Source organism: Megachile rotundata, chromosome 2 (assembly GCF_050947335.1).
Source record: "Megachile rotundata isolate GNS110a chromosome 2, iyMegRotu1, whole genome shotgun sequence".
Taxonomy (NCBI): domain Eukaryota; kingdom Metazoa; phylum Arthropoda; class Insecta; order Hymenoptera; family Megachilidae; genus Megachile; species Megachile rotundata.
Window position 1 is genome coordinate 22,128,268 of NC_134984.1, and position 23,449 is coordinate 22,151,716.

The 23,449-nt window shown below is 29.0% G+C and overlaps 5 protein-coding genes across 14 annotated transcripts; 3 read left to right on the forward strand and 2 right to left on the reverse strand.

Annotated features, from left to right (window-relative positions):
• Window positions 1-1,108: 1,108 nt before the first annotated feature.
• LOC100876446 (uncharacterized) lies at window positions 1,109-6,812 on the forward strand. 4 transcript variants are annotated; one of them, XM_003706784.3, is made up of 5 exons: window positions 1,109-1,270; window positions 2,454-2,699; window positions 2,788-3,017; window positions 3,088-3,471; window positions 3,547-6,812. In XM_003706784.3, exons 1-5 carry the CDS (start codon window positions 1,109-1,111, stop codon window positions 3,890-3,892), a joined length of 1,368 nt encoding a protein of 455 aa, XP_003706832.1. In that variant the 3' UTR covers window positions 3,893-6,812. The 4 variants fall into 4 exon arrangements, with proteins under 4 accessions (XP_003706832.1, XP_012149004.1, XP_076385225.1 ...); XM_012293614.2 differs by lacking the exon at window positions 1,109-1,270 and adding an exon at window positions 1,865-2,190; XM_076529110.1 differs by lacking the exon at window positions 1,109-1,270 and adding an exon at window positions 1,866-2,293.
• A 2,301-nt stretch (window positions 6,813-9,113) lies between these two features.
• On the forward strand, window positions 9,114-15,763 carry Naprt (nicotinate phosphoribosyltransferase). 2 transcript variants are annotated; one of them, XM_003706787.3, is made up of 12 exons: window positions 9,114-9,329; window positions 9,823-9,993; window positions 10,108-10,234; window positions 10,442-10,653; window positions 10,766-10,884; window positions 10,956-11,149; window positions 11,841-12,026; window positions 12,925-13,150; window positions 13,231-13,551; window positions 13,630-13,758; window positions 13,911-15,485; window positions 15,634-15,763. In XM_003706787.3, the coding sequence occupies exons 1-11, from the start codon at window positions 9,260-9,262 to the stop codon at window positions 13,986-13,988; spliced, it is 1,833 nt and encodes a 610-aa protein (XP_003706835.1). In that variant the 5' UTR covers window positions 9,114-9,259; the 3' UTR covers window positions 13,989-15,485; window positions 15,634-15,763. The 2 variants fall into 2 exon arrangements, with proteins under 2 accessions (XP_003706835.1, XP_003706834.1); XM_003706786.3 differs by lacking the exon at window positions 11,841-12,026 and having other exon boundaries at window positions 9,116-9,329.
• A 393-nt stretch (window positions 15,764-16,156) lies between these two features.
• On the reverse strand, window positions 16,157-18,839 carry LOC100876811 (stromal cell-derived factor 2). 2 transcript variants are annotated; one of them, XM_012293658.2, is made up of 5 exons: window positions 18,444-18,839; window positions 17,774-17,969; window positions 17,475-17,699; window positions 17,209-17,408; window positions 16,157-17,103 (listed from the first exon to the last, which is right to left on the reverse strand). In XM_012293658.2, the coding sequence occupies exons 2-4, from the start codon at window positions 17,923-17,925 to the stop codon at window positions 17,240-17,242; spliced, it is 546 nt and encodes a 181-aa protein (XP_012149048.1). In that variant the 5' UTR covers window positions 17,926-17,969; window positions 18,444-18,839; the 3' UTR covers window positions 16,157-17,103; window positions 17,209-17,239. The 2 variants fall into 2 exon arrangements, with proteins under 2 accessions (XP_012149048.1, XP_003706836.1); XM_003706788.3 differs by lacking the exon at window positions 18,444-18,839 and adding an exon at window positions 18,296-18,437.
• A 688-nt stretch (window positions 18,840-19,527) lies between these two features.
• arg (arginase) lies at window positions 19,528-23,346 on the reverse strand. 3 transcript variants are annotated; one of them, XM_012293651.2, is made up of 9 exons: window positions 23,207-23,346; window positions 23,069-23,141; window positions 22,785-22,990; window positions 22,539-22,702; window positions 22,330-22,445; window positions 22,145-22,267; window positions 21,880-22,080; window positions 20,611-20,668; window positions 19,528-19,767 (listed from the first exon to the last, which is right to left on the reverse strand). In XM_012293651.2, the coding sequence occupies exons 1-8, from the start codon at window positions 23,303-23,305 to the stop codon at window positions 20,637-20,639; spliced, it is 1,014 nt and encodes a 337-aa protein (XP_012149041.1). In that variant the 5' UTR covers window positions 23,306-23,346; the 3' UTR covers window positions 19,528-19,767; window positions 20,611-20,636. The 3 variants fall into 3 exon arrangements, with proteins under 3 accessions (XP_012149041.1, XP_076385234.1, XP_003706994.1); XM_076529119.1 differs by lacking the exon at window positions 19,528-19,767 and adding an exon at window positions 20,186-20,345; XM_003706946.3 differs by lacking the exons at window positions 19,528-19,767; window positions 20,611-20,668 and having other exon boundaries at window positions 21,791-22,080.
• On the forward strand, window positions 20,937-21,853 carry LOC105663616 (uncharacterized). Of its 3 annotated transcripts, none has more exons than XM_012293652.2 (2): window positions 20,937-21,114; window positions 21,302-21,853. In XM_012293652.2, exons 1-2 carry the CDS (start codon window positions 21,094-21,096, stop codon window positions 21,677-21,679), a joined length of 399 nt encoding a protein of 132 aa, XP_012149042.1. In that variant the 5' UTR covers window positions 20,937-21,093; the 3' UTR covers window positions 21,680-21,853. The 3 variants fall into 3 exon arrangements, with proteins under 3 accessions (XP_012149042.1, XP_012149045.1, XP_012149044.1); XM_012293655.2 differs by having other exon boundaries at window positions 20,937-21,103; XM_012293654.2 differs by lacking the exon at window positions 20,937-21,114 and adding an exon at window positions 21,115-21,135.
• Window positions 23,347-23,449: the final 103 nt, after the last annotated feature.

A 23,449-nucleotide genomic window follows, 5' to 3' on the forward strand; every position in this document is an offset into this window, starting at 1 on the left:
AATTGCATATTAATGATACAAGTGATTATGTATAAAACAAAAAACGCATATACACACGCGAAAAACTACAGAAGAGACAACAGAATCATATATACTTGAACAGTATTAATTGCTAATTATTAAGTATTGATTTTTTTAAATGGGGACGTAGAATGTTCCAGGGGGAGGCTGTTCGTTCGCAAGTACCTGGAACTACTTTCCGTAGCGACAAAAACGTTCACATTTATCCCACCCTTTACGACGCGTAGTAATACACATTGAGAAAAATGGCGGGAAAGTTCGGAAAAATTATCGTCAAATTCAGAGACCCTGAATAACTTTCAAGAAATCTCTCGATCGAAACCAATATCTAATGAGATAAACCTACGATTTCGTTACGTTACACGATGAAAAACGCCTCCAAGAAGTCATTAAACAAGATAATAAAAAATACAGCCAAACGGGCGAAAGAAGATGGCGGACCAATTAAGAGTGCCGCGCTGATACATTTTATTCTTTATTTATATCGCGCAGTAGTATTTTACGAGTATACATATTACATATTTTACAAGAAAGTCACAATTTTGGATCAAATAGCACGCGCACGATGAAAAATACCTGCATCGTGATCTATTAACGTCAATATCGTTTAATATGAGCAGAATCCATAAATAAAACAATTGGTTATATACATATGTTTTTCAAATCGACGAATGCTATTATATATTTTGTATTGAGCACTCGTTTCGGCAGAGACGCCGACGCCCGGCGCCGACGTCGTTTTTAAAGCGTCAACGTTGTGTCGAAGTAATCTCACCCAATCCGGGCGACTCATAAGTAAAAAAAAATCGTTAGAATAATCAACCCTCTCAGACACGCTGGCATGTCATAACGATGCATCGTTGAAAGTTTTATATCGAGCATTTTCCAACGTTTTTCATCGAGGTGCTAAGAGGGCGGGAGGGGGGGAAAATAACATAAGCAATGAATTTAACGTTGTGAAAGGGATCGCGTGAAATCGTTTAATCGTTTTTTAAACGTGTTCACGCATGGATTAACTGTGTAAAAATAACGATTTTTTTTTATCGTGGTGGTATCTTGGCAAATTTTTCTGTTTTTTTTTTTTGAAATGGGTACGGCGGGTCGCGATTTCGAGCGCGATCGAGAAGACGAGCTCCACTGTCGAATTTGTGCTAGTGACATACCAAGAAACGACGGGGTCCACATTTTCGCCGAGGATGGTAGACGGCACTACTTGCAGACTAAAATACGAAAATATCTGTACGTCTTGGTAAGTCTATCCATGCTTCGTGTGATTATTAGCGCGTTGTGTGCGCCAATGTATATACACATGCGATTAGATTGGGGGTTGTGTGTAGATTTTTTTTCAAAATTTTCAACGATCCTTCGCGCCCAATCTCTCCTCGTCCCCCAAATTTGAAAATTTGAAATTTTGCCGATTTCTGAGAAAAATGAAAATTAACAGTTGTGCATTTCATTTGATTATTTATAATTTATTAACACATAAATAAATACATATTTATTTATTTATTAACAATTAATGCATAATTTACTAATAGTTTCGGAAAATATATTTTTTTTATTAAACGAATATGGTTTCGTATGTAAATTGTAGTTAAACATCGATTGTTAATTATTTAAATTTGACATATATTCCCAGTTTTTACTTGAAAAAATGTCAGAAAAATGGACCAGAAGCAAATCTTTAATTAAACTTAAACAGTTAATTATGAATATTCAGTGCTGAAAAGGAAATTATATGTTTACAAGAATTTCAAATTAATAGTTTTCTAAAATTGTGAGTGTTTATAAAAAATATATTATTTAAATGAATTGTACGTTAAATTTAATGTGACTATGCAAAATAAAATAAAAATCTTATTGAATTAATTCTTATATGCGCGTATTTAATTTAAAAATGTGAAATATTTCGAAACGAGAACGCAGAATTATCCATTTTGGTAGAAATGCAGAAGTGTTAAAAATTAGCATTTTATTGATTACAATAAGTATACTGTATGCGCTATATAACTGGCGCATCTATAAATATAATTCGATATATAGGATGGTCATAAGTAATGCGTAGCGTTTAAGAAAAATTATGAATAAATTATTAAACATGTAATATTAATGTTACAAAAAAATTGCACTTCCGATAATGAGAAATTTTAAAAATAGTACAAAATTAAGGTTAATTTTTATTTAATGAAAAAAACCGTAGCAAACAAAATAAATTTTTGGAACTTTATTCGATTAAAAAAAAAATATTTTTGGGTGAATTTAATATATTTACGTATGTATATTTTTTCAATTTATATTCATTTTTAATTAGACAATATAAATTTTGATTAATTTTATTTATTTTTTAATTGTGTTTTAACCCATTTTATTAAAAATTTGTAATAGTCTATTATTTCCTATTTATTATTAATTACTAAATTTTCTATTTCTAGGTGTCCACTGAAGATAAGCTATCAAAAATGGTATGCACTACATGTATCAAAAGATTGGAAAGCATTCATCGTTTTGCGATGATGGCTTATAGGACACAAGAAAAGTTGAAATCACAATTATATAGTAGTACAGATAATGTAAGCATTGTACACTGCGGAGACATGGAAGTGGAAAGTGTTAAAGATGTACAAAGTACAACAAAGAGAATAGAAGATCGGGGATTATTACACACGATATTAACAAAAGTAAATTTTAATTGTAATAATATAATTCTAATTACTGTATGTAATTAATTATCATATTTTTGAATACTAAATGTATATTCCTTTGCAGGGAGCAATAGAAATTTTAGCTGAAGGTGAACCATTGGGACCATCAGAATTATTATCGCACGAAGATAAATGTCATACACCAAGTATGGAAGAAATGGAGGTCAAAGTAGATCCAATGCTATTTTTACAGTGTGGTATGGAACATTCAGCATCTGAAATTTCAGAAGAATCAGACATTGAAGAAACAATGACAAGAACAAATTCACCAGAACCATTATCATTAACAAATAAGTATGAATACTTGAACTGTTATCGGTAAACTTTAAAATTATCTATGTATTAAATTATATATTTCTTATAGAATTGATGAAGTGAAGAGAGAAGAAAAAGAAGAAGAAGATAATGAAAGATCACAAGAAGATAGCGAAGACCCTGCTTCTGATACATTAACAAAACCTCATGAATGCACAATTTGTGCTAGATCCTTTATATCACAGATTGGTCTACAAAATCACTTATGGTCTCATTTGCCTAAAGATAAACGACTTGAAGGAAAGCCTATTTTAAGATCTCAACAAGTTTATTCTACAAATGGTGTACTTCATATGAACACTGATAATAATTCGTCTGGTAACTTTATCTGTCCAATTTGTAGTAAAACAATTTCTACTAAGGGAAATTTAAAAGTACATTTGAAAACTCATCAGCCTAAGGGAAAATATGGTTGTGATATATGTGGAAGGATGTGAGTATCTAAGTTGCTTTATTAATAAAACGTTTTGTAAAATAGCTATTAATAAAATTATTGTTCGTTTTTCAGTTTTAAAACACAGCCAAATTTATTTAAACATAAAGAATATCATGGTAGAATACAATTTCCATGTAATGTTTGTGGAAGAGTTTATCCAACAAATTCTACGTTACGAGCTCATAGTATAACTCATTCGAATTTAAGGCCACACGCGTGTCCTCTTTGTGATAAAACGTTCAAGCGAAATCAAGATTTGAAGTTTCACATAAATCAACATACAGGTGCAAGGCCTTATCAATGTCCATATTGTCCTAGAGCTTTTGCGAGTTCTGGAAATTGTTTTTCACATCGCAAAAGAATGCATCCTCGGGAGGTGCATCGAGATAGACAAAGAGCTGCAGACTTAATGAGATGATCCATCGGTAGCCAATATGAAGAATGGTTTTAAGGAAACGTAATAATTTATAAACGATCGAATTAATGTATATTAGCTATCACGAAAAAAAGTAAACTTTAGTTTTGAATACGAAATGGTGCTAACGTAAGAAGCAGCGGAAATTTTTATATGCTTTAATTGACTCATTTAAACTTAGCGTTAGATACGTTATTGTTGTTAACAAGCACTTAGTTGTTTGCTCTTATCGCGTAACTTCTTTACACAAAATAGAGAGAAATATATATTTTTTTTAATTTTTTATCTCATTAATGTTACTGAACATACACTTCCATTGTTGTTGATACATTTAATGATTATTATTTATTGACTCATATATAGTACAAGTGATAATAACAATAGGTTTTTAACTCTCTAGCCAAAATAAGAAATTTGTATTTTTTACTCACTTATCAATATTTGACTTGTATAAATTTTCTTGTTCATGTTTAAGGGTAGAAATTGTAATTAGATCGCCTTGATGCAATTTCTTAGAAACAGTTTTATATGATTTTAATTTAAACAACTATCGTTAGTGATATGGTATCGATAACATCATACAATTGAGACGCAGTATTATTTAAATAATTTAAAAATTAGTACCAAGACCCATCGGCAATGAATACAATAAAGTATTAAGCCTTAAAAAAATTTAGGATTAAAACGATATTTCTTATAATTTATCTAGAGAATGTTAATAATTGTTTAGTAGAAAAAGAAGTAACTATAAGTAAGATAACTGTGATTTTTTATAAATCGGCGATATATTATTAGGACAGATGTTCATTCGTCTCCGATGGGTTGAATATTATACAAGTTAAATATTGTAGATCAGTAATAGGCAGGAAAAGATCTAAATTTGATCTAAGAATTTTCAAGTTGTGACATATTGCCTATAACTGATTGTAAGTTGTACCAAAAAAAAAGAAAAGGAAAAGGAAGAAGATAGTACCTAACATAACATTGTATTAATTGCGTGCGCTCAAAATTTGGTCTTCGATTAAGTATGCATTTCTTTTTTAATATTTATGTATAGGTAAAGAGTTAATATTTTTTAAAAGTTTTATGTGATATTAAGGAAGACGTAAAACGGCACAAAGGGTTAAACGATCGAATTATTTTATACTTATTCTACAATTTGAATCTTCTTATATTAATGCGGTTTTATTTATTTATCGTCAAGAATGGATTTGAGCGGTGGTGAAGGTTCTAAAAGAAAACGCGTTATTTTGTCCATTACATAGAGCTGTTTGACAGCAAGTATTAAATAAGATACTTATATACAAAAAGCCGTAAATGACCAAAGAACGAAGAGAAGAAAAGGAGGAAATTCTTCCAGAAAATGAAAGAAATTTTGTAGATCACGGCATATTTTTAGCACAGTACATAAATATCATGATTAAATAACGTTAAGACTGTATACTGAAATTCTGTGTCAAATTAGAGTAAAAGTATAAATATAAGAAGTAGATTGTACGATATCGGTAAATCTAGTTTACTCGGATACAGTATTAAGTAATTAATTATGAACAAATCGTAGGAGCCGTAGCCAACGTTACAAGCGATCATAATGTTATTCTTTTAAGCAGAATTATTATTAAACTGAATGTTAACTAAAGTCTGAGTAGCTTCTAGGAAATTTTAGATAAGTTTTAGCGTGGAACCATTGTAATTGTAGAAATTATAGCCTGTGCTTCCGTATAATACCGTATACATTCGCACATGTGCTGGATAGTCCAAGACGAAGAAGATGTTCGATAATGGAAACATGTACGACGATAATTATGTAATTGACAAGTAGTAACTACGATTAAAAGTTCGTATGTAATCGCGTTGCTACATTAGCGTAGTAGGGGTGATCAAGCTTTCGCCTTAATGAAAATGAAATGGACCAAGAAAAATGTAAAACGTTATATTATCAAATTTTTTATTCAAATAGCATTTAACTCTGCTGTTCTCCTCAGTTCTATGTAACTTCAAATGCAAATTGTTTCTACATCAGTTTAATTTTGTACTCATCTTTTCAAAGCCATTACTATAGTTTGCGCGGCCTAGGCAAAAATTGATACATGAACGAGCGAATTTAAAAATTTAGAAATTTATAATATTATATAATAACAAATCTGCTCAATGGTGACGGTACTGCACCTTCTTTCACAAAATTTGACATAACACGTTGCTACAACGTATTCCAAGTAATGTGAAGTGAAAGCATAAGCGAGGAGGAGGGCAGGATTAAAAGAATTAACCTAATTTTATGACTTGAAAAAAATAGTCCAAATAATGATCGGTTTAAACGCGAAAGCTTCGATTCACAGTCACTCTAGCTTATTTAGAAATACAATATATATTTTGCAATTACACCATCGCGTATGTTTGCCAATTATATAATTGATTAAATCTGAATAATTGGGTAATTGTGTATGCGCAAAAACGAAAAGAAAGAAAATAATCAATTTTTGATAAGAAGAAACGGAAAAAGAAACAGGATCGTTTGTGATCTTGCTTTTATGGCTCAATTTTTACATCTAGATGTTAAAGCAGAGATGAGCAAATTTCCCCTTTAATTTTCTTTACACTTCCTAAGACTGCCAAATGTTATTCCTTCCATCGTAATTGTTACTTTTTAAAAATCTTTTTTTTAACTCAAAAATAATATTTCATTAGCCAAAGTTTGCTCAGCTCTTGCAATAGGGAGTCAAAAATTGAGTATTTTTATAAAGTCCACATAACACGGGCGATTAGTGTTTAAATTAGCAATTAACAATATCTCAGAAGTGCCAGTAACGCAGTGAATAAATGTAGTGTACTTTGGCAGATAAACACGCAGTTACATGTAGAATTACAATATGAATTGTCGATAATATCGATTGTGACACTTAATAAAATGATTGTATAAAAATTTCCTTCATTTTATTGTCTTTTCCTCCTACGCATTTTTACTTATACACGAAGAAAGAATTACATCAGATACAAATCTTAAATACATCGAAAATCAACTCGAGTACCTGCATCAAAAGCATTGCATGTATGCGAGAATTCCGCTCGAGTTAAATTAGAATTTTGTTCTACTTTGTTCACGCCCATGGATATATATATATACATCATCACCGATAAGAAAAAAGAATGCAAGTTGCATTGGATGAATTTAACCAATTGACAATTTAGACAAATTAAAATGTTTATACCAATAAGACTATTAATTGGTCACTCCTAGTTTGTAAATCGAATTAAAGTCTAGGTTGCATTGGAAAAAATCCAATTTTAGGGACAGCCCTCGTTCATCAAATACCGGAATTAGATTCGGAAACATTCGAACGAAATAAAGCGGGAATACAAATGAATGAGCTCGATTATAAATCATTATAACGGTCAAAAATTATGACTGAATGCTATTAACCCGCGTTCTGATAGTGTGACTCAGGAAATATCCACTTATTTTACTGCTGCGAATGATTGGATAAATGATTTATGAACTAGAACGAGAGAACATCGTAATAAATGTAACTCTATCGTTAAACGCCCCCCACCCCAGCAACGCAATACCCCCCTGCCGTTTAACTTAGGATTAGAAAAGCTGAAAGGAGTTTAAAGTTCACTCGGTATCGTAAATCAAAAGTTATCGCGAACTGATGCAGGTCATTGTTAAGGTTTCCTGTCTCCTATAATCTGCATAAAACTTGTGCGCGTAACGTACGACTGATGATATGAAGCATTTGATAAGCTAGCTCGAACAGCTATCACGAGTTCTATTTTTCCTAATTCTATGTTTAATGTTTTGAGGCATTTCTCTCTTGAGATACTTGTGGAATTTTTTATTAGTTTTTCCTTATTTATACAATACAATTACTAATACAAAAATGGTAGGTAATCCATTAAAATAACAAACATGACTGTTGCGTGTACATATATCGCTGAAAAATTATTCAGTTTCGGAGAAATCGTAATGCGATGTTGCGCAAGCAGCGCCAACAGTTCAAGTGAACGAGTAATTAACTCGTGCACGAGCACGGAAGGAATCTAAGTTCGAAGTTGCATCACACGTGATTATATGTTTCACTGTTTCACTCTAATTTTCCCAGTTTTAAAAGTTTCACATATCGAAGAAGGAACAGCTGCAATGCCGTATCATTACAACAAGGTCGTGTACGGACAAGTTGCCCCTAACGATGTACGTGTTTAATCGAAGATGCCTCCTATCCCTGCGAGTACCGATTCTATAATTGTATTTTCTGTACCATGGTACCGTTTCACTTGATTCTATCTTTGAAACAAAAAAGAGAAAAGAAAATAGGGCGGCACGCAAAGTAGAACGCATCGCTTCATCTGAAATCTTATCTATATTGGCAAATTTAGGGGCATTAAAAATGACCTTTTGATGATTAAGATAGTGTATCGAAAAGTAAATATTATTTCGTTTGTTTTATTTAAGAAAGGAGCGTTTAGTTGTTGCTCGAGTTGCAAAAAGATTGTGAACTTCTTTCGCAGTTGACGTCATAGTAATCGTGATAATGCAATGCTACGTATGATGCTGATATAAAGATGCCGTTCATTAACATCTAGTGTTGTCATTAAAAATAACAAGAGAAGGAAATAGTTATATAAAGATAAATGAATCTTCTATACATCTTTATATGTTATAAAAAAATAGAATACTATTTCGGAGGGACACAAGTACTGTTAGAACATGACAATTACTTTTGACGAATAAAATTTTTTGCAATAAAATTTTACCTATATTAAATGGCGATATAAAGTGCGATTCTACAACGCGTGGCTATACATGTGACAATGCAACGCGACATCTTTTATTTCAAATTAAAATTACAAACTAATAAATAAAAAGAAGTTGACCAACTTTTTTCTTTGCTACGAACTTATGTTACAATATAATTATACGTACTTCAATTTTCTTCGAGTCGGTTAGTTGCAATGGATATAAAGAAGAGGGGATGCATGAAAGATGGAAAAGGAAAGAAAAACTCAACGATGACAGAGTGCAGTAAAACCTGTAATACACTTTCTACGCATTTATCTTCTTGAGCGAAAATGATAACGCGGATCCTAGTAATTTTTTAAGAAAGGTCTTTACTATTGGTGGAAATGGCGGAATAACAGGTCGTGTCGTTCGTAACGTCCTTCAAACGTTCCTATCGATTCTAAGAGTACACGGAGACCTATAATACGAAGTTCACCGTCGAAACATGTTAGTTCGTCGGTAACGGTTCGTGACCGATTGTCGCTCGGTGACTGGTGGTAACGTTCGTTACTCTTGGATGAGGCTGTCGTACTATTTTTTTTTTGTTTCAATCGTACCGTTTTAAGTTACGTTGCTAGAATTTTAAGAAAATGTCAGATGACGAAGGTAAATCATGGTGTCACTCGCGTCAGAATTGTGTGGTTCAACCACTTTTGACAGGTATATATAACATAATCTTAATTAACGTTAACGAATCGTCAAAAACAATGTTCAGGAAAATAACCTTAAAATACGCGGGTTTATTTTATCTTATCGTTTATTCTGAATACATATATGCACATGTAGATACATAAATATATTTACGTATATTGAACAATGATATAACACGTGTTGTTTCATAATATGACCCACGTGAACTGTCTATTATAATTGCGATTTGAAATCCTGATACACTTTCTTGTTTGTTTTTATACTATTTTTGTTTATTCGAAATGATTTCATCTTTGGAGAATTAATACATTGTTATGTTTTCCATGTGACCTTTGATTGTCAACTGAATGTACATGTATATGTTTAAATGTATAGCTTATAATACAGATCTTAAAATGTAATTTAAGTAAAATACATATTAGAAATAACAGTACAATTGTTGTATAAGTGTTCAGATTTATTAGGACATGTTGTCATTTGTAATATAAATCTTTTATTTCAGATTTATATCAGATTACAATGGCGTATGCATATTGGAAAAGTGGAAAGATGAATGATCATGCTGTATTTGATTTATATTTTCGTAGAAATCCTTTCCAAGGAGAGTTCACAATTTTTGCTGGCTTGGAAGAATGTATTAAATTTTTAGATAAATTTCGTTATTCTTGCAGTGGTATGTAGCTATGTATATTTTTGTGCATTTTATCATTTAAATAATATACATTTTTCTATATTTAAAATATATTTTTATATTGTAAAGTATATTAATGAAACATTAAAAATGCAGATATTAAGTACCTGAAGTCAATAATGCCATCATCGGTTGATCAAAGATTTTTTGAATATTTAAAAGACCTTACTCCAAAAGATGTCACTATATATGCTATGGAAGAAGGTTCAGTTGTATTCCCAAGGTTAGTAAAAATTCTATAGAAGTTGCACGTATCATGCAGGAGTTTAGTTATGTTAATCATCGTCATCATTGTCATCGTTTAGGAAACTTTGTTGCTCTTAACACAGCAGTTAGAGTTAATGTTCGAATGCTTATCAACATTACATATTTGATGAAACGTCAAATCTTAATAAGTTAAAACTTCAATACAAATTGATATGTTATGCAGAATACCATTACTAAGAGTAGAAGGTCCATTAATAATGGTACAACTTTTGGAAACAACACTGTTAACCTTAGTTAACTATGCAAGTTTAATGGCTACAAATGCAGCCAGATATCGTATGGTTGCTGGGAAAAATATAACATTGCTAGAATTTGGTCTTCGAAGAGCTCAAGGTCCTGATGGTGGTTTAAGTGCCTCTAAGTATAGTTATATCGGTAATTATTTATTGTACTAATATTTTCTTTTATTTTTTACATGATGTATTTCTATTATACATTTAGAAAATATATAAAACTACAAATATAAATATGAATAAACATTTTCCAGGTGGTTTTGATGGTACAAGTAATGTTTTGGCAGGAAAACTGTACAATATTCCTGTAAGTGGTACACATGCACATTCATATATTACGTCTTTCACCAGTATTGATGATTTGCAGGAAAGAGTAAGTTAATAAATTAAGTGGTTTAATTTGATAAAGTTATGTTTGATATTAATGTTTTTTATTGTTTTTAGACTTTAACACATAAAGAAACAGGAAAAGTTTATGATCTTCTCGAATTAGCTTATAAACACCGGGATGCCATTGCAGCTGATGTAGGAACATTAGTTTCTGAGGCTTCTAGCGGAGAGTTAGCTGCTTTAATTAGTTATGCCATTGCTTTCCCACAACGATTTGTTGCTCTCGTAGATACATACGACGTGAAAAGGTATGATATTGTGTTTAATTTCACTTTTATTTTATTTACTCTATACTTTTTCTTTCTTAAATTTCATACATTTTTCTTTTATATGTTTGGTACATGTAAGTAGATACTATATTCTGACTGCATTTTACACGTGTAATCTATCTCTTATAATAGTGTTTATATTTGCATGTGTGTATTTAATACTTTATTTAAATGTGCACTGCCATATTTTCCTATTGATTAATATATTGAATAGTATGCAATGTTTAATATTAATTTATTTGTAAAGTACTTTGTTAACTGTAAGCTTTTAATATATACGTATAATTTATTTAATGATTTATTATTCTGTAGATACTATTCTATCCCATTTTAGTGTGCATGAATGTAAAATATTAAAACAAGGAGTGTCTGCAAATATTAAAATATTAGCAACATTCAGTACATGCAAAAGTGATTTATCCAATAGTGCAAGTAAATCAATAAAATTATACCGCCACTTAGTATATTTGTCTATACATATAAGAACAAAAATTAAACATTATCAAGACATTGACTAATTGATACAACTATTTTATTAAAAATTTGATAAAAAAAAATATATATATATTACAAGTATAATATATACATATTAGTAATTCTAATTACAAATTCACAAAGCAGGCATGATGAAACATATACACACTATAGCCTAACAGGAGTGTGTTTATAGCATCGAAGCCTCGGCCAAGAGACAGGCATGTATATCCAGCCTAAATGTAAAGAATAAACGTCTAACAAATGGGTCCAATACACATGCCCAAAATGGTGTCAGAAACAATCCAATTATATCAGAATCGACTTCACATCACAAGAATGGCTTTTTAAGACGAGGCGAATTGGGTGAGCTCTATGTGAGGTACGATATTATCCTCTTTGTCTGCTTTGCAGGATAAGTCAGTATTTTTATTTATAATTAATTATTTGGTTACTAATATTTCATTTAATCAAGTGTTCACATTTTATTTAATCTTAAATTATTAGTTATGTGAAAAGCATTGATATACAAAAGAATGCAAAATAATAACCAAAAGAATAAGTATCCTTTATCATTCTATTGAGTTCAATTAATTTGTCAAAAACCATCAACATCACAGAAACATCATTCTGTAAAGCAGGCAAATTTATATTTCATTACTCCATTATTTTTTCCCCTTTTTTTGCAACTGTAATAAAAGCTCAGGACAACAGTGCATTACTATGTTGAAAAATTTGTAAACTTTTGTACTGTTTTTGTCACAAGTATACGACCTTATATAGTACCCTTCCCAATTCAGCCATTTAACTAAAATGATATTAATTCTTATAACAACGACTGTAATTAAAAAAAAAATTCATTAAACGATAAAAATTACAGATTTAAAAACTAAAAGCTTGCATGTATACTTAATTCGCAATTCAAATCTTTTGTTTAAAACTACTTATAATCTACATTTTATGTTACATTAAAACTTCATGTAATGGTAGTGCATGTTTCATACTTAAGATAAACTATTAATTATTCTAGCAAGTGTTGGTATTATTTTACTTAAGTTTGATGTAGATGATGTAGATAAAATTATTGTAACATATGTATATTGTTTATGTAACTTTAAAACTTGGTATACATTGTAACAAGGTTTTTAAGAAACAAAACGATTCTACAATAATTTGTTGCGTTTCAGAGGTTCTATGGTAACATCATATAAATGCATGTATCATTAATAATATATGTTTTCAATGAAAAAGATTTTATATGTCTTATGATTTAATCTTAGGAGCGGGCTTCTAAATTTTTGTGCAGTGGCACTAGCCCTGAATGACTTGGGCTATAAAGCAATTGGTATAAGAATTGATAGTGGAGACTTAGCATATTTAAGTAATACTGCAAGAGACATATTCGAGAGAATTGCTGTCAAATATAATATACCTTGGTTCGGAAAATTGACAATCTGTGCATCAAATGATATAAATGAAGAAACGATTTTGAGCTTAAATGAACAGGTAGATAAATGTGCACAAAAGAAATGAACATTTGTTTAGTAACAAAATTGTTGCTCTTATAAAAGATATGATTTTTATAGAATCATAAAATTGATTGCTTTGGAATTGGAACACATTTGGTAACGTGTCAGAGACAGCCTGCACTAGGTTGTGTTTATAAAATGGTTGAAATCAATGGTCAGCCCAGAATTAAACTCAGTCAAGAAGTAGATAAAGTAACAATACCAGGGAAAAAAGATGCGTTTAGATTATACGGGGCTGACGGATACGCATTAATTGATTTGTTGCAAAGATCCACAGAAGAGGCTCCACAAGTAAAACAAAAAGTTCTTTGTAGACATCCGTTTCAAGAATCGAAAAGGGCCTATGTTATTCCAACTCGAGTAGAGCCGTTACATAAGGTAATTTGTTAGACTACTTGTTTTTCGTTACTTATAAATTTGAATAATGTGAATAATTATCGAAATAATTATGTAAAGGTGTATTGGAAAAATGGTAAACTGTGCCAACCATTAATGACTTTACACGAAATACGGAATAGAGTTCAGGAATCTCTAAAAACGCTTCGAAACGATCACAAAAGGAATTTAAATCCTACACCGTACAAAGTAAGTCTTTTAAATAAATAATTAAGAAATCATTAATCAATATTTAAATAACACGCATCAATTTTTTCGCGTTTTATATTATATTAAAATTTCACCGAAATCGGAATAAGATACTAAAGAAAAAAATTATTATGATAAAAATATTTACGCAGGTCGCTGTCAGTGATGATTTATATAATTTTATACACGACTTATGGTTGCAAAATGCACCGATAGGTGAACTGTCGTGAAGTTGTGAATACATTATTTTGGAAAAATAATTAACAGAAAAACAATTGTTAAAACGAAGACCACAAATTAAAATGGCCTACCACTATATCAAATTGGAGGTTTCGAAAAATGTATTTTTTACGCTATTTACGAAACTTCTAATTGTACAAGCATCGTTTAATTACAGTAGTATTTTTGATCACTTATAAAAATCACGCTACAATATGTTTAGATAATTTTATAAATGTAATGTAGATTACTTTTAGGAATATTAATATTATAAATCATATTACTTAGAGTAATATTGTTTATAATAACCATTGTAAGCAAGTAATTATTCTTAATTTTGAATGAAATTGCAAAGCAATTATATATGAATCGTCTATGCACAATTTAGACACAAACTATTTTATGTTCAAACAAAGAACATTAAATGTATATATAATAAACAAAATTATAAAACCAGTCATGTAAATTAGCTACAAATAATCAACGATATGTTCAAAATTTCTTTATATATGTATTAGCAATGTTTATGAATTATTTTTTTCGAATTTTCTAATTAAAAAAAAAATAGGTACGATTTATCTTTTTTAATAAAAGTAGAAAATATAAATATTTTGCATAATAAACATGTATTTGAATGTTTATTAACGTAACTACTTAAATAATTTACTTTTTTGCGAACAACAAAGTAAAAGTTCTTCTAAGTTTAATTTTTATTGGAAACGTGTACAAATATTGAGCATAATAAAAACTATATAGAATTTTAAGAAAGTGTAAAAATATGTACAAAAATGTATTAAGCAGGAGAGTTATAATTATCTATTTATCGTATAAAACTACGTCTTAAAAGATTGAAAACAAACTTAACAATTTTTCTGATGCTCTGTTATATAAAAAATTGTATAATTAAATGTATTTCGAAATTCAGTGAACTTTTACTTCTAACATAATTCGTTTTTTTGTAGAAGTATTCATATAATTTAATGTTGATTTTATACCATATCGATGTATTGAAGTGTATTTTTAGAAACTTATGTAACTAGTAAGATGAATAGAGATAAATTTTTACACAGAAACTTTATTCTCTTGTATAACTGTTAGATTTACTGTTTTTCAATAAATGTATGCAAATATATCAATAAAAACGATTGTTTTGTAATAAAATAAATAAGATGTAACTATTTACTATAATAAACACTTTTAGATTATTATTTATATATGTAGTAAACAAAAGTTCAGAAATTAAAATCTTTTCAATGTTACACAATTTTTGAGTTTTCATCCCTGTTAATTACTATATACAAATTCAAATACTGATACGGGATACATACTTTTTATGAATACATTAAAAAAAAGAAACGAATGATAATAACAAATAATAATGATCTTTTATATATAAAGGAACAATTTTTTAAAATCACGTGTATACTATAGAATTTGAAGGTTATAGTAGAGATCATAAGTGCAGCATTGCAGTCATTCATAATCTCTGTTATATTAATTAAGTAAAGGTATGTTTTTTATTTTACATTGGCAAACTGCATTATTTATGTTGTTTTCTTTTTTGGAAAGCAATTTTTTATAAATATAAATGTAAGGACTATACAAAGTTAAAAATAAGTCTTCATTCTGTTCTATTTAATATTTTCCTATTTACAGGGAAAGTAACAAGTATATTGACACAATTACTATGGATTAGTAAATGAACATAATTAAAGATAAAAATTTACATTTAATATGTGATCAATTAATTTAAGATTTTTTTAAATATATATGTAAGGAAATAATATTATAAGTGTACGATGAGAAAATTTCCTCAAACCATTGCAAGACTTTGCCCATTTATTACTCTGTTATTTAGCATAACTGATATTGCTCTAACAATATATATTAATGAAAAGATTAGTCCAGTTTTTATTTTTTTTTGTATTCAAGTGTATTTGAATTGGTACTCTGTATATGTTATAAGCCATAATGCAACAACTATGGAAGTTAAAACAATAGAAAAGAAATTCTTACCATGTAATAGAACAGATACTAATATAGAGTACAAATATTGGTACTGTGAAAAATGTGTTAAGTACACATGTAAACCAACACAGCATTGTATCTTTTGCAAAAAGTGTTTTCATTTTCGGGATCATCATTGCTTTTTCTTAGGTGCCTGCATATTACGGCAAAATATAGGCAATTTTATTTTATTTTGTTTCTATACGTCAGTAACTTGCATCTATTCATTATGTATTCTTGGACCATATTTGTATGAAAATATTAATCGTATTATAAGAACAGATACACACTCATTCAATATGTTCCTAAACTTTTGTTTTCCTATTGCTCTTGTTAAATTATTACATTCTAAAGAAAACACATATATATTACTGGTTACTATGTTTGATGTATTAGTTTCTATTTTATGCATATGTTTGGTGTATGCAACTTGGAAGCTGCACAGTTGTATGACAGGTAAACAACGATATGCAAACATATCAGGAAGACAAAGTTTAAAGGAAATTTTTGGGAGTTATGGTCTTTCAAATATTATTTTTCCATATAATGGACTTATAGGTACTAGAGATCTTCATGGAAAATATGAGTTAAAAGAAGTATAAATGTATGTTCAAAATTTGATTGTGGAACAAAAAAATGGAAACTTTGAAAAATTGTTTTTGCAACTATAACATAAATCGGTAAATTACTATATCGTACAAAAACATGTTTGTACATTTTTATACATGTACATACATATATATAGAATGAAATACATATTTCTTAATTATTATAAATTGTATTATAATAAATATCACATGTACTTAATACAATTACACATTTATACATTTCCATACATTGTACTACACTCTTCATATAAATTTTCACAAATACATTTAAACAATTTGCAAATGTATAGTATGATATATAAAATAATCTGTTGTTATTATATTCTTGCATGTAATAAAAATTTATCAAAGATAATCAAAATCATATATTTTATTCGACTTTTATCTGAATCATAAGAATAAATAAGATTGAGTATCGGTATTCTTTTCTTTGTAAAAGTTACTGGCGATGAAAGAATTATATTCCAAAATAAGAGTAGTTCTTTACAGAACAAAATTATCACATATTGATCTGCAACAAAATTTTAAAGTAAGTTCACAGAAATTTTAATTGTTAATAATAATCAGGATTTATTGATTAACATTAATAATTGTAATGCATTTTGGAGTTACTTACCATAAATATAACTAAATTCAAAGAATGTGTTTTATAATTCTGTATGCGCATGATGTTGAGCTTTAAAATCATTAGGGTGAATAAATACACCTTCTGCAGTTACCCACTCAACATGAGGACTGCTAGGAGAATATTCACCTACTACTTCAGTCTGACCGCTAATGGGATTACCATAAACTCTTCCAGTTACTGCTAAGTACCTATAAAATAAAAATGGTATTTAAATATCTAAAAGATTCTATTTAATCTCTAATGTAGAAACTTACGTATCTGTATCTACATGTTTCAACATAATAGGTTCATCTCTATTCCAGAACTCTGATTGACATACTAGGAGCCAATTGTCTCCATTATCACCTTCTCCTTTATTGTCTCCATAAGCAGATACTTCCTGTTTACCACTAAGAGGTGAAATAACTCTGTGAGAGTGAAGATTCTTTTTTGTTGCTATGTGCTCTAACCTTATAATATCTCCACACTTGATAGGCACACTGTTAACAGTTAATATTAGAAGTTAAACTTAAAAGTTAAGTTCTTTAAAAGTTTACTACAATAGATAACATACCCTCTAGTACATTGCTTTCTTGCCTCAGCTTTGACAAGCCAATAAGAATTTCCATCTTCTTTCGCTGTTATACCTGTCACTGATTGCTGGCCACTGCCACTTCCATATTTTATATCATGAGAATGTAATCGAACTTTGTGGTCCACATTCATTAATTTTAACACAGACCCACATGTCACATGTGGTGTTCCTCTAGCTACATGTACATAATATATTGGTTACAAATTTCATGAAAAGTACTTTGAATATAATTATATTAAGTATCAAACTACTCTTTTCTTTTTGACATATATTGAAATAAATGTTTGTGAAACCTTTATTGTTTTGAAATAGACATATTATACTTTTATGATATATTAGCATAAATCAATGATTTGTCAATGATTTTAACAATAATAGTAGAATATTGCAACTTTGTACAATATACTATATATTATTGTACTAATATAACTTAGTATTTACAAATTAGTATGTCCGATTTTGACATTTCATGATAAATTTATATAGTAATTATTAATATACCTTTTACAGTATTTGTCCACAATAAAAGTAATGTTAAAACTACAAGTGTGAAGTGGTTAATATTTTCTCTCATTCTTAAATTATATATTTAATTTACACAAGAAACAGGAGCCAAAACTTAGATACACGTGTATACGTTTACACTTACTCGTGTTAGCTTCCTATTGGTATAGCAATATATCTGTTTCAGTGGTTCTCAATTTCCTATATGTATGTAACTTGTACTTCGTTATAAGTTATTTCCGAAACTTGAATGATATTACACGGATTTCTGAAAACGTTAATTCCTCGCGGAAAATATGCTTGGACTGCATATTTGAAAAGAAGGAGTAAGGGATTAAATAAAGAAATATCGCTGCTTTAAAAATTTTTTATATTTTAACGCGGTTCACCCAGTTCAATTTGTAACCCACCAATAGATGAGAAATCACACTTTCAAAATCTGTGAACTTAACGTTTTAACTATTGCAATCAGAAAACTTTTATTTTTAATTCTATAACAGTATCAGTAAAAGATTAAATACTACAATACTGTTAGAAAATGCGATAGAAATAATGTATATAATATGTTATAAAAAATATATTCCAGTTATAATTTGTAATAATAATAGATAAGGAAAAAATAAATAGGTGGAATAAAACGTTATAAAAGTGATTAATATATATTAAAATTACTTTATATTTTTTATGTAAATATTTTATAAAATAAGATATATCATTCTCATATTAAGGTATAATAAAATTACTAGATATCTTAGAGAATTATATATGGAATAACTTGTATGGAAAAAGTATATGATAGTTACACTAAAAAATACAACAATATATTTGAAATTGTATTTAATGTTGGAACAATCATTTTAGGAGATCCATTATTAGTTTATAAAATTGCATTCAAAATATGCAGTAAAATGCAATGGAATATGTAAATTTAAAGAATAATTATATTGACATAGACAAATGTTTTTAATAATGATAAGAGTAATTTCACCTTATCTTCCATATAATAAAAATTCCTTATTTATACTTCCTTAGTTAATACTTATGTTCCAATATTATGAATTATTTCACGTGAAAAATATTTTTTAAAAGTCATACAATCAATGCATAATATCTATATTTGATTATTGAATGGTAGGAATGAATTGCCTCATGGACAGGCCTTCAAGTCTGCCTTCTTATCAAATAATTCTTATTTAACCATACAAATATATCAAGGAACTTGCCCAGCATTCTTGAAATACATTACAAGTTGTATTTTAATGATTGATAATAAATATGCTGATTAATACTCAACAACTTTTGGACGGGTTTTAGCATAAACGTACATTGCTATTACAACAAATATCGCAGCCATTGTAGGTAATACAATAGTAAAGACACGTTGTTTATTCTCTAGAAATTCCTTTTTCCTTTCTTTTTTCTGTTTGTTTGTTTCTTTTGTCTTTCCTTTCAACTGGCGCATCGTCTTGCTACATATAAAATATATAAACATTAATAAAATTTATTAATAATTAAAATTTTATATTTCTTATATGTTAGTTTCATTCAATAAAGTTCATGTAAAAACTAAATTAAAATTTCATTCCGTCATAATAAGTTAATTTAAAATTAGTGAAAGTACACATAAAGCTTCTGACTTATTTAAAGATATTGAAATTATTATCAGAATAATATTATAGAAATTAGAAATAAAAAATTGCATATATTACTTCACTATATTTTTCAATTCACAATTCGAATTATTAACTGATAAGATATCTTGAGTATATTTATAATACATATGTTATGACAGTTTTAAGCATCATCAACATACATGCACTTTCTATTGAATGAAAATAACACATTTACACATTTTACTACAAACACACCGAAAGTATATTTTAATACCTTTAACGATAGGAATAAACTGATGTCAAAGAACTTCAGGAGCCTTTTTACAATCTCAAGCAATTGAGAAAAGCAGATTTGCGTACATGACACGTAATAATATAACGCTACCCTACCAATCGCAATTCATGTCACTTCCGTATGGAGGTATTCAATCAAACTACGTTAATCAGTAAACTAAACTTAAATTCGTGATGTACAATGTTATAAATAAAATATACAAATGATTATGAGGCAACAACAAATCAAATAATTTTTTATGACATCTTTCTTTAAGACAATATAAGAAATAAATTAATATTTTTTATATGAATTACGAACAGTACTATCACAAAACGAAATAAAGGTTGTCTACACTGATTAGGCATTAGGATATTCCCCTAAGAGACTGATAAAGCATTTTATATGAAGCGTATTTATTTTACCGTTTGTCGTTTAATTATAGTGTCTTTTAGTGAAGATCCGTAAGTTGGAATCCATCGACTGAAACATATAAATTGTGGAAAATGTTATCTGGTATATTTTCATAGCTTATTATATAAATATAAAATGTAATCATTTACATGATTATAGTAAATATTCATTGCATATTGATAATGGAAGTAGATTTGAAATACCTCTCTCTAAAAAATATTATAGAAATATGTTTTAAATAAGCAATAATAAGTGGCTTTAAAAGGTTTTGCAGATGATAACAAGTTAACAAAACCGGTGTTAGAATTTAGTTGAACCAGTTCCTGTTTCTTATCGCTAGATGGCTATAACATTTTGAGGTCCGTAACACTTCCTTCATTTCCGAATACAATGAAAAAGAATTCATTGCGAGAGTGATTTCTAATTTTAACACACTCCGTCTAAAGTATAAATATGAAAACAATTATTTTCTTACCCCAAACAAGGATTTAATAATGATGCAAGGTATTTTCAAGGTATTATGATACATAATGCAGGTATTCAGTAAATTATAAATTAAGTTTGGTTATGAGGTCGAATCAGTACTTACCTACTGATGTGTTTGTTCTTTCATCAGAATCTTACATTAAGATATTTTTATAAAAGAAATAGTACTATATAGAAGCTATATTATTGTTAATTAAGAAATAATATTTGTCACAGAGGATACCGCGTTCAGCTTTAAAAGAAGCGGCTGTACTTGGAGGTACTATGGTTACAACTGCTGTTGTTGTAGTACAAAGTTATCAGATACGAATGCGTAACTCAAAAACTTACAAAAGAGCATTAGAAAAAGTCTATAACCACGAGGAGACAGTTAAACTTTTAGGAGAACCAATAAAAGAAGGAAGAATAACATTTAGGCATCACAATACTGATAATAGTAGGCAATTTAATGTTAAATTAAAAGGATCAAATACCAAAGCATTATTAAATTGTGAATTTATTATTAATGAAGATAGAAAAACTGAATTTACGAAATTAGATATCAAGTACGATAATCTACCTGATAAAGTTTTTGTGATTCATCAAATGTTATAAACAACACAATGAAATATATTATTGGTTTTTGTTTATCACTCATATTTTTATGGTACTGTTTAAAGGTATATAAAAGTTTGATGATATACAAACTTCAAAAAAGACCAGACATAATAACCTAATTATTTTTAATGTTGTCATAAATTATAAATAAACGAAATTAGTCTATCTAAATGTTTGTAAAGGCATATCAGTAATACCTTTTGGAACCTTAAGACCTCGTCTTGTGTAACCAAATCCTGCTTGAATAATATGAATAGCAGCTTCAACAGTGAAATTAACATCACGTTGGTTACCAATATGGGGATTCACCTCTACAAGGTCTATAGCATTAAGTCTATTAGTTCTATATAGTTCCTCCATTAAATGAATAGCTTCTCTTAAAGATAATCCACCACGTACTAAAATATATGAATTGTAAATACATAAAAAAAAGTGATATATATTTGAATAAAAACCATTTACCAGGAGTTCCTGTACATGGTGCTTCCAATGGATCTAACGAATCAATATCAAAACTAACATGCAGTGACTTTGATTCATTAGGATCTATTTTGTTTAATGCCATGTAAACAACATCGTGAATACCTGAAATCAAAGTATGAATTAACAAATAATTGATAGATATTATAAAAAATTTATAATATTACCATATCTTTCAACATCTTCGATACCAAAAGCAGTTATACCAAATTTTTCAATAACTAATCTTTCATAAGAATCTACAGACCTTAATCCAATATAAGCTACATTTCTAATAGATAGCCTGTAAGTAAATAATTTTAACCCTTTTTAAAATATTCTTTGAGTCATACTTTAGAATAGTTAGTTTAAATAATTAAATATTTATCAAAGTTACATAGGTTGTTGCCAATCCATGCCTGGCAAATGTGGCCAGTAATCAGCTAATTCAGATGTTAATAGTGCTACAGGCATTCCATGAACATTTCCACTTTCGCTGGTCTTGTTGGTATTAAGATCTGCATGAGCATCAACCCAAATTACACCTACATCCTTCTTTTCCTTTAAAATGCCATGTGGTGTCCCATACCATAAATTAAGAAACATACTAGTATCAAGTGTAATGTCTTCTTTCATACTATACCTTAACATGACCATCTATGGTTCCAATACCTAAACTATGATCACCACCTAGAGTTAATACTCTACGACCTTCTTTTAAAACTTTTTGAACTTGTTCAGATAAACAGCTTGTACATCCAGCAACGTCGCCTAAGTGTGACATATTGTTTACACCATCCACATTTTTAACTTTATATAAGATATCACCATAATCTTTAACATCCAAGCCTTACGTAATTCAACAACACATAAACATGAAACATTATTTTCAAATATTTTTAAAGTATGATAAATATTACTAGTTACCTAAAGATTTTAATTCTTCCACTAATCCAGCTGCCCTGATCACTCTTGGGCCATATGCTACACCCTCTTTATGCTACATTGATTAATAAATGTTTTAAGTAAAAAAATAATCACATTATTGTTTGTTGTGACAGTTACCTGCCCCTTTTCAAACGGTACACCAATTATTCCGATTTTTCCATAATTACGACTTCCAGATCTGATAACGATATTTTGTATTTTCGTCAACTTATTCATTTTGAATATGACGTTTCAGCTTCAGATTTAACACAATACTGAATATTTATTGACCTGTGACCTCGGAATGTCGTAATACAGATAACATTGTGGCAACTTATCTTTTATAGGATTATAAGAAAACTGAAGAAATGTTTTAAATGA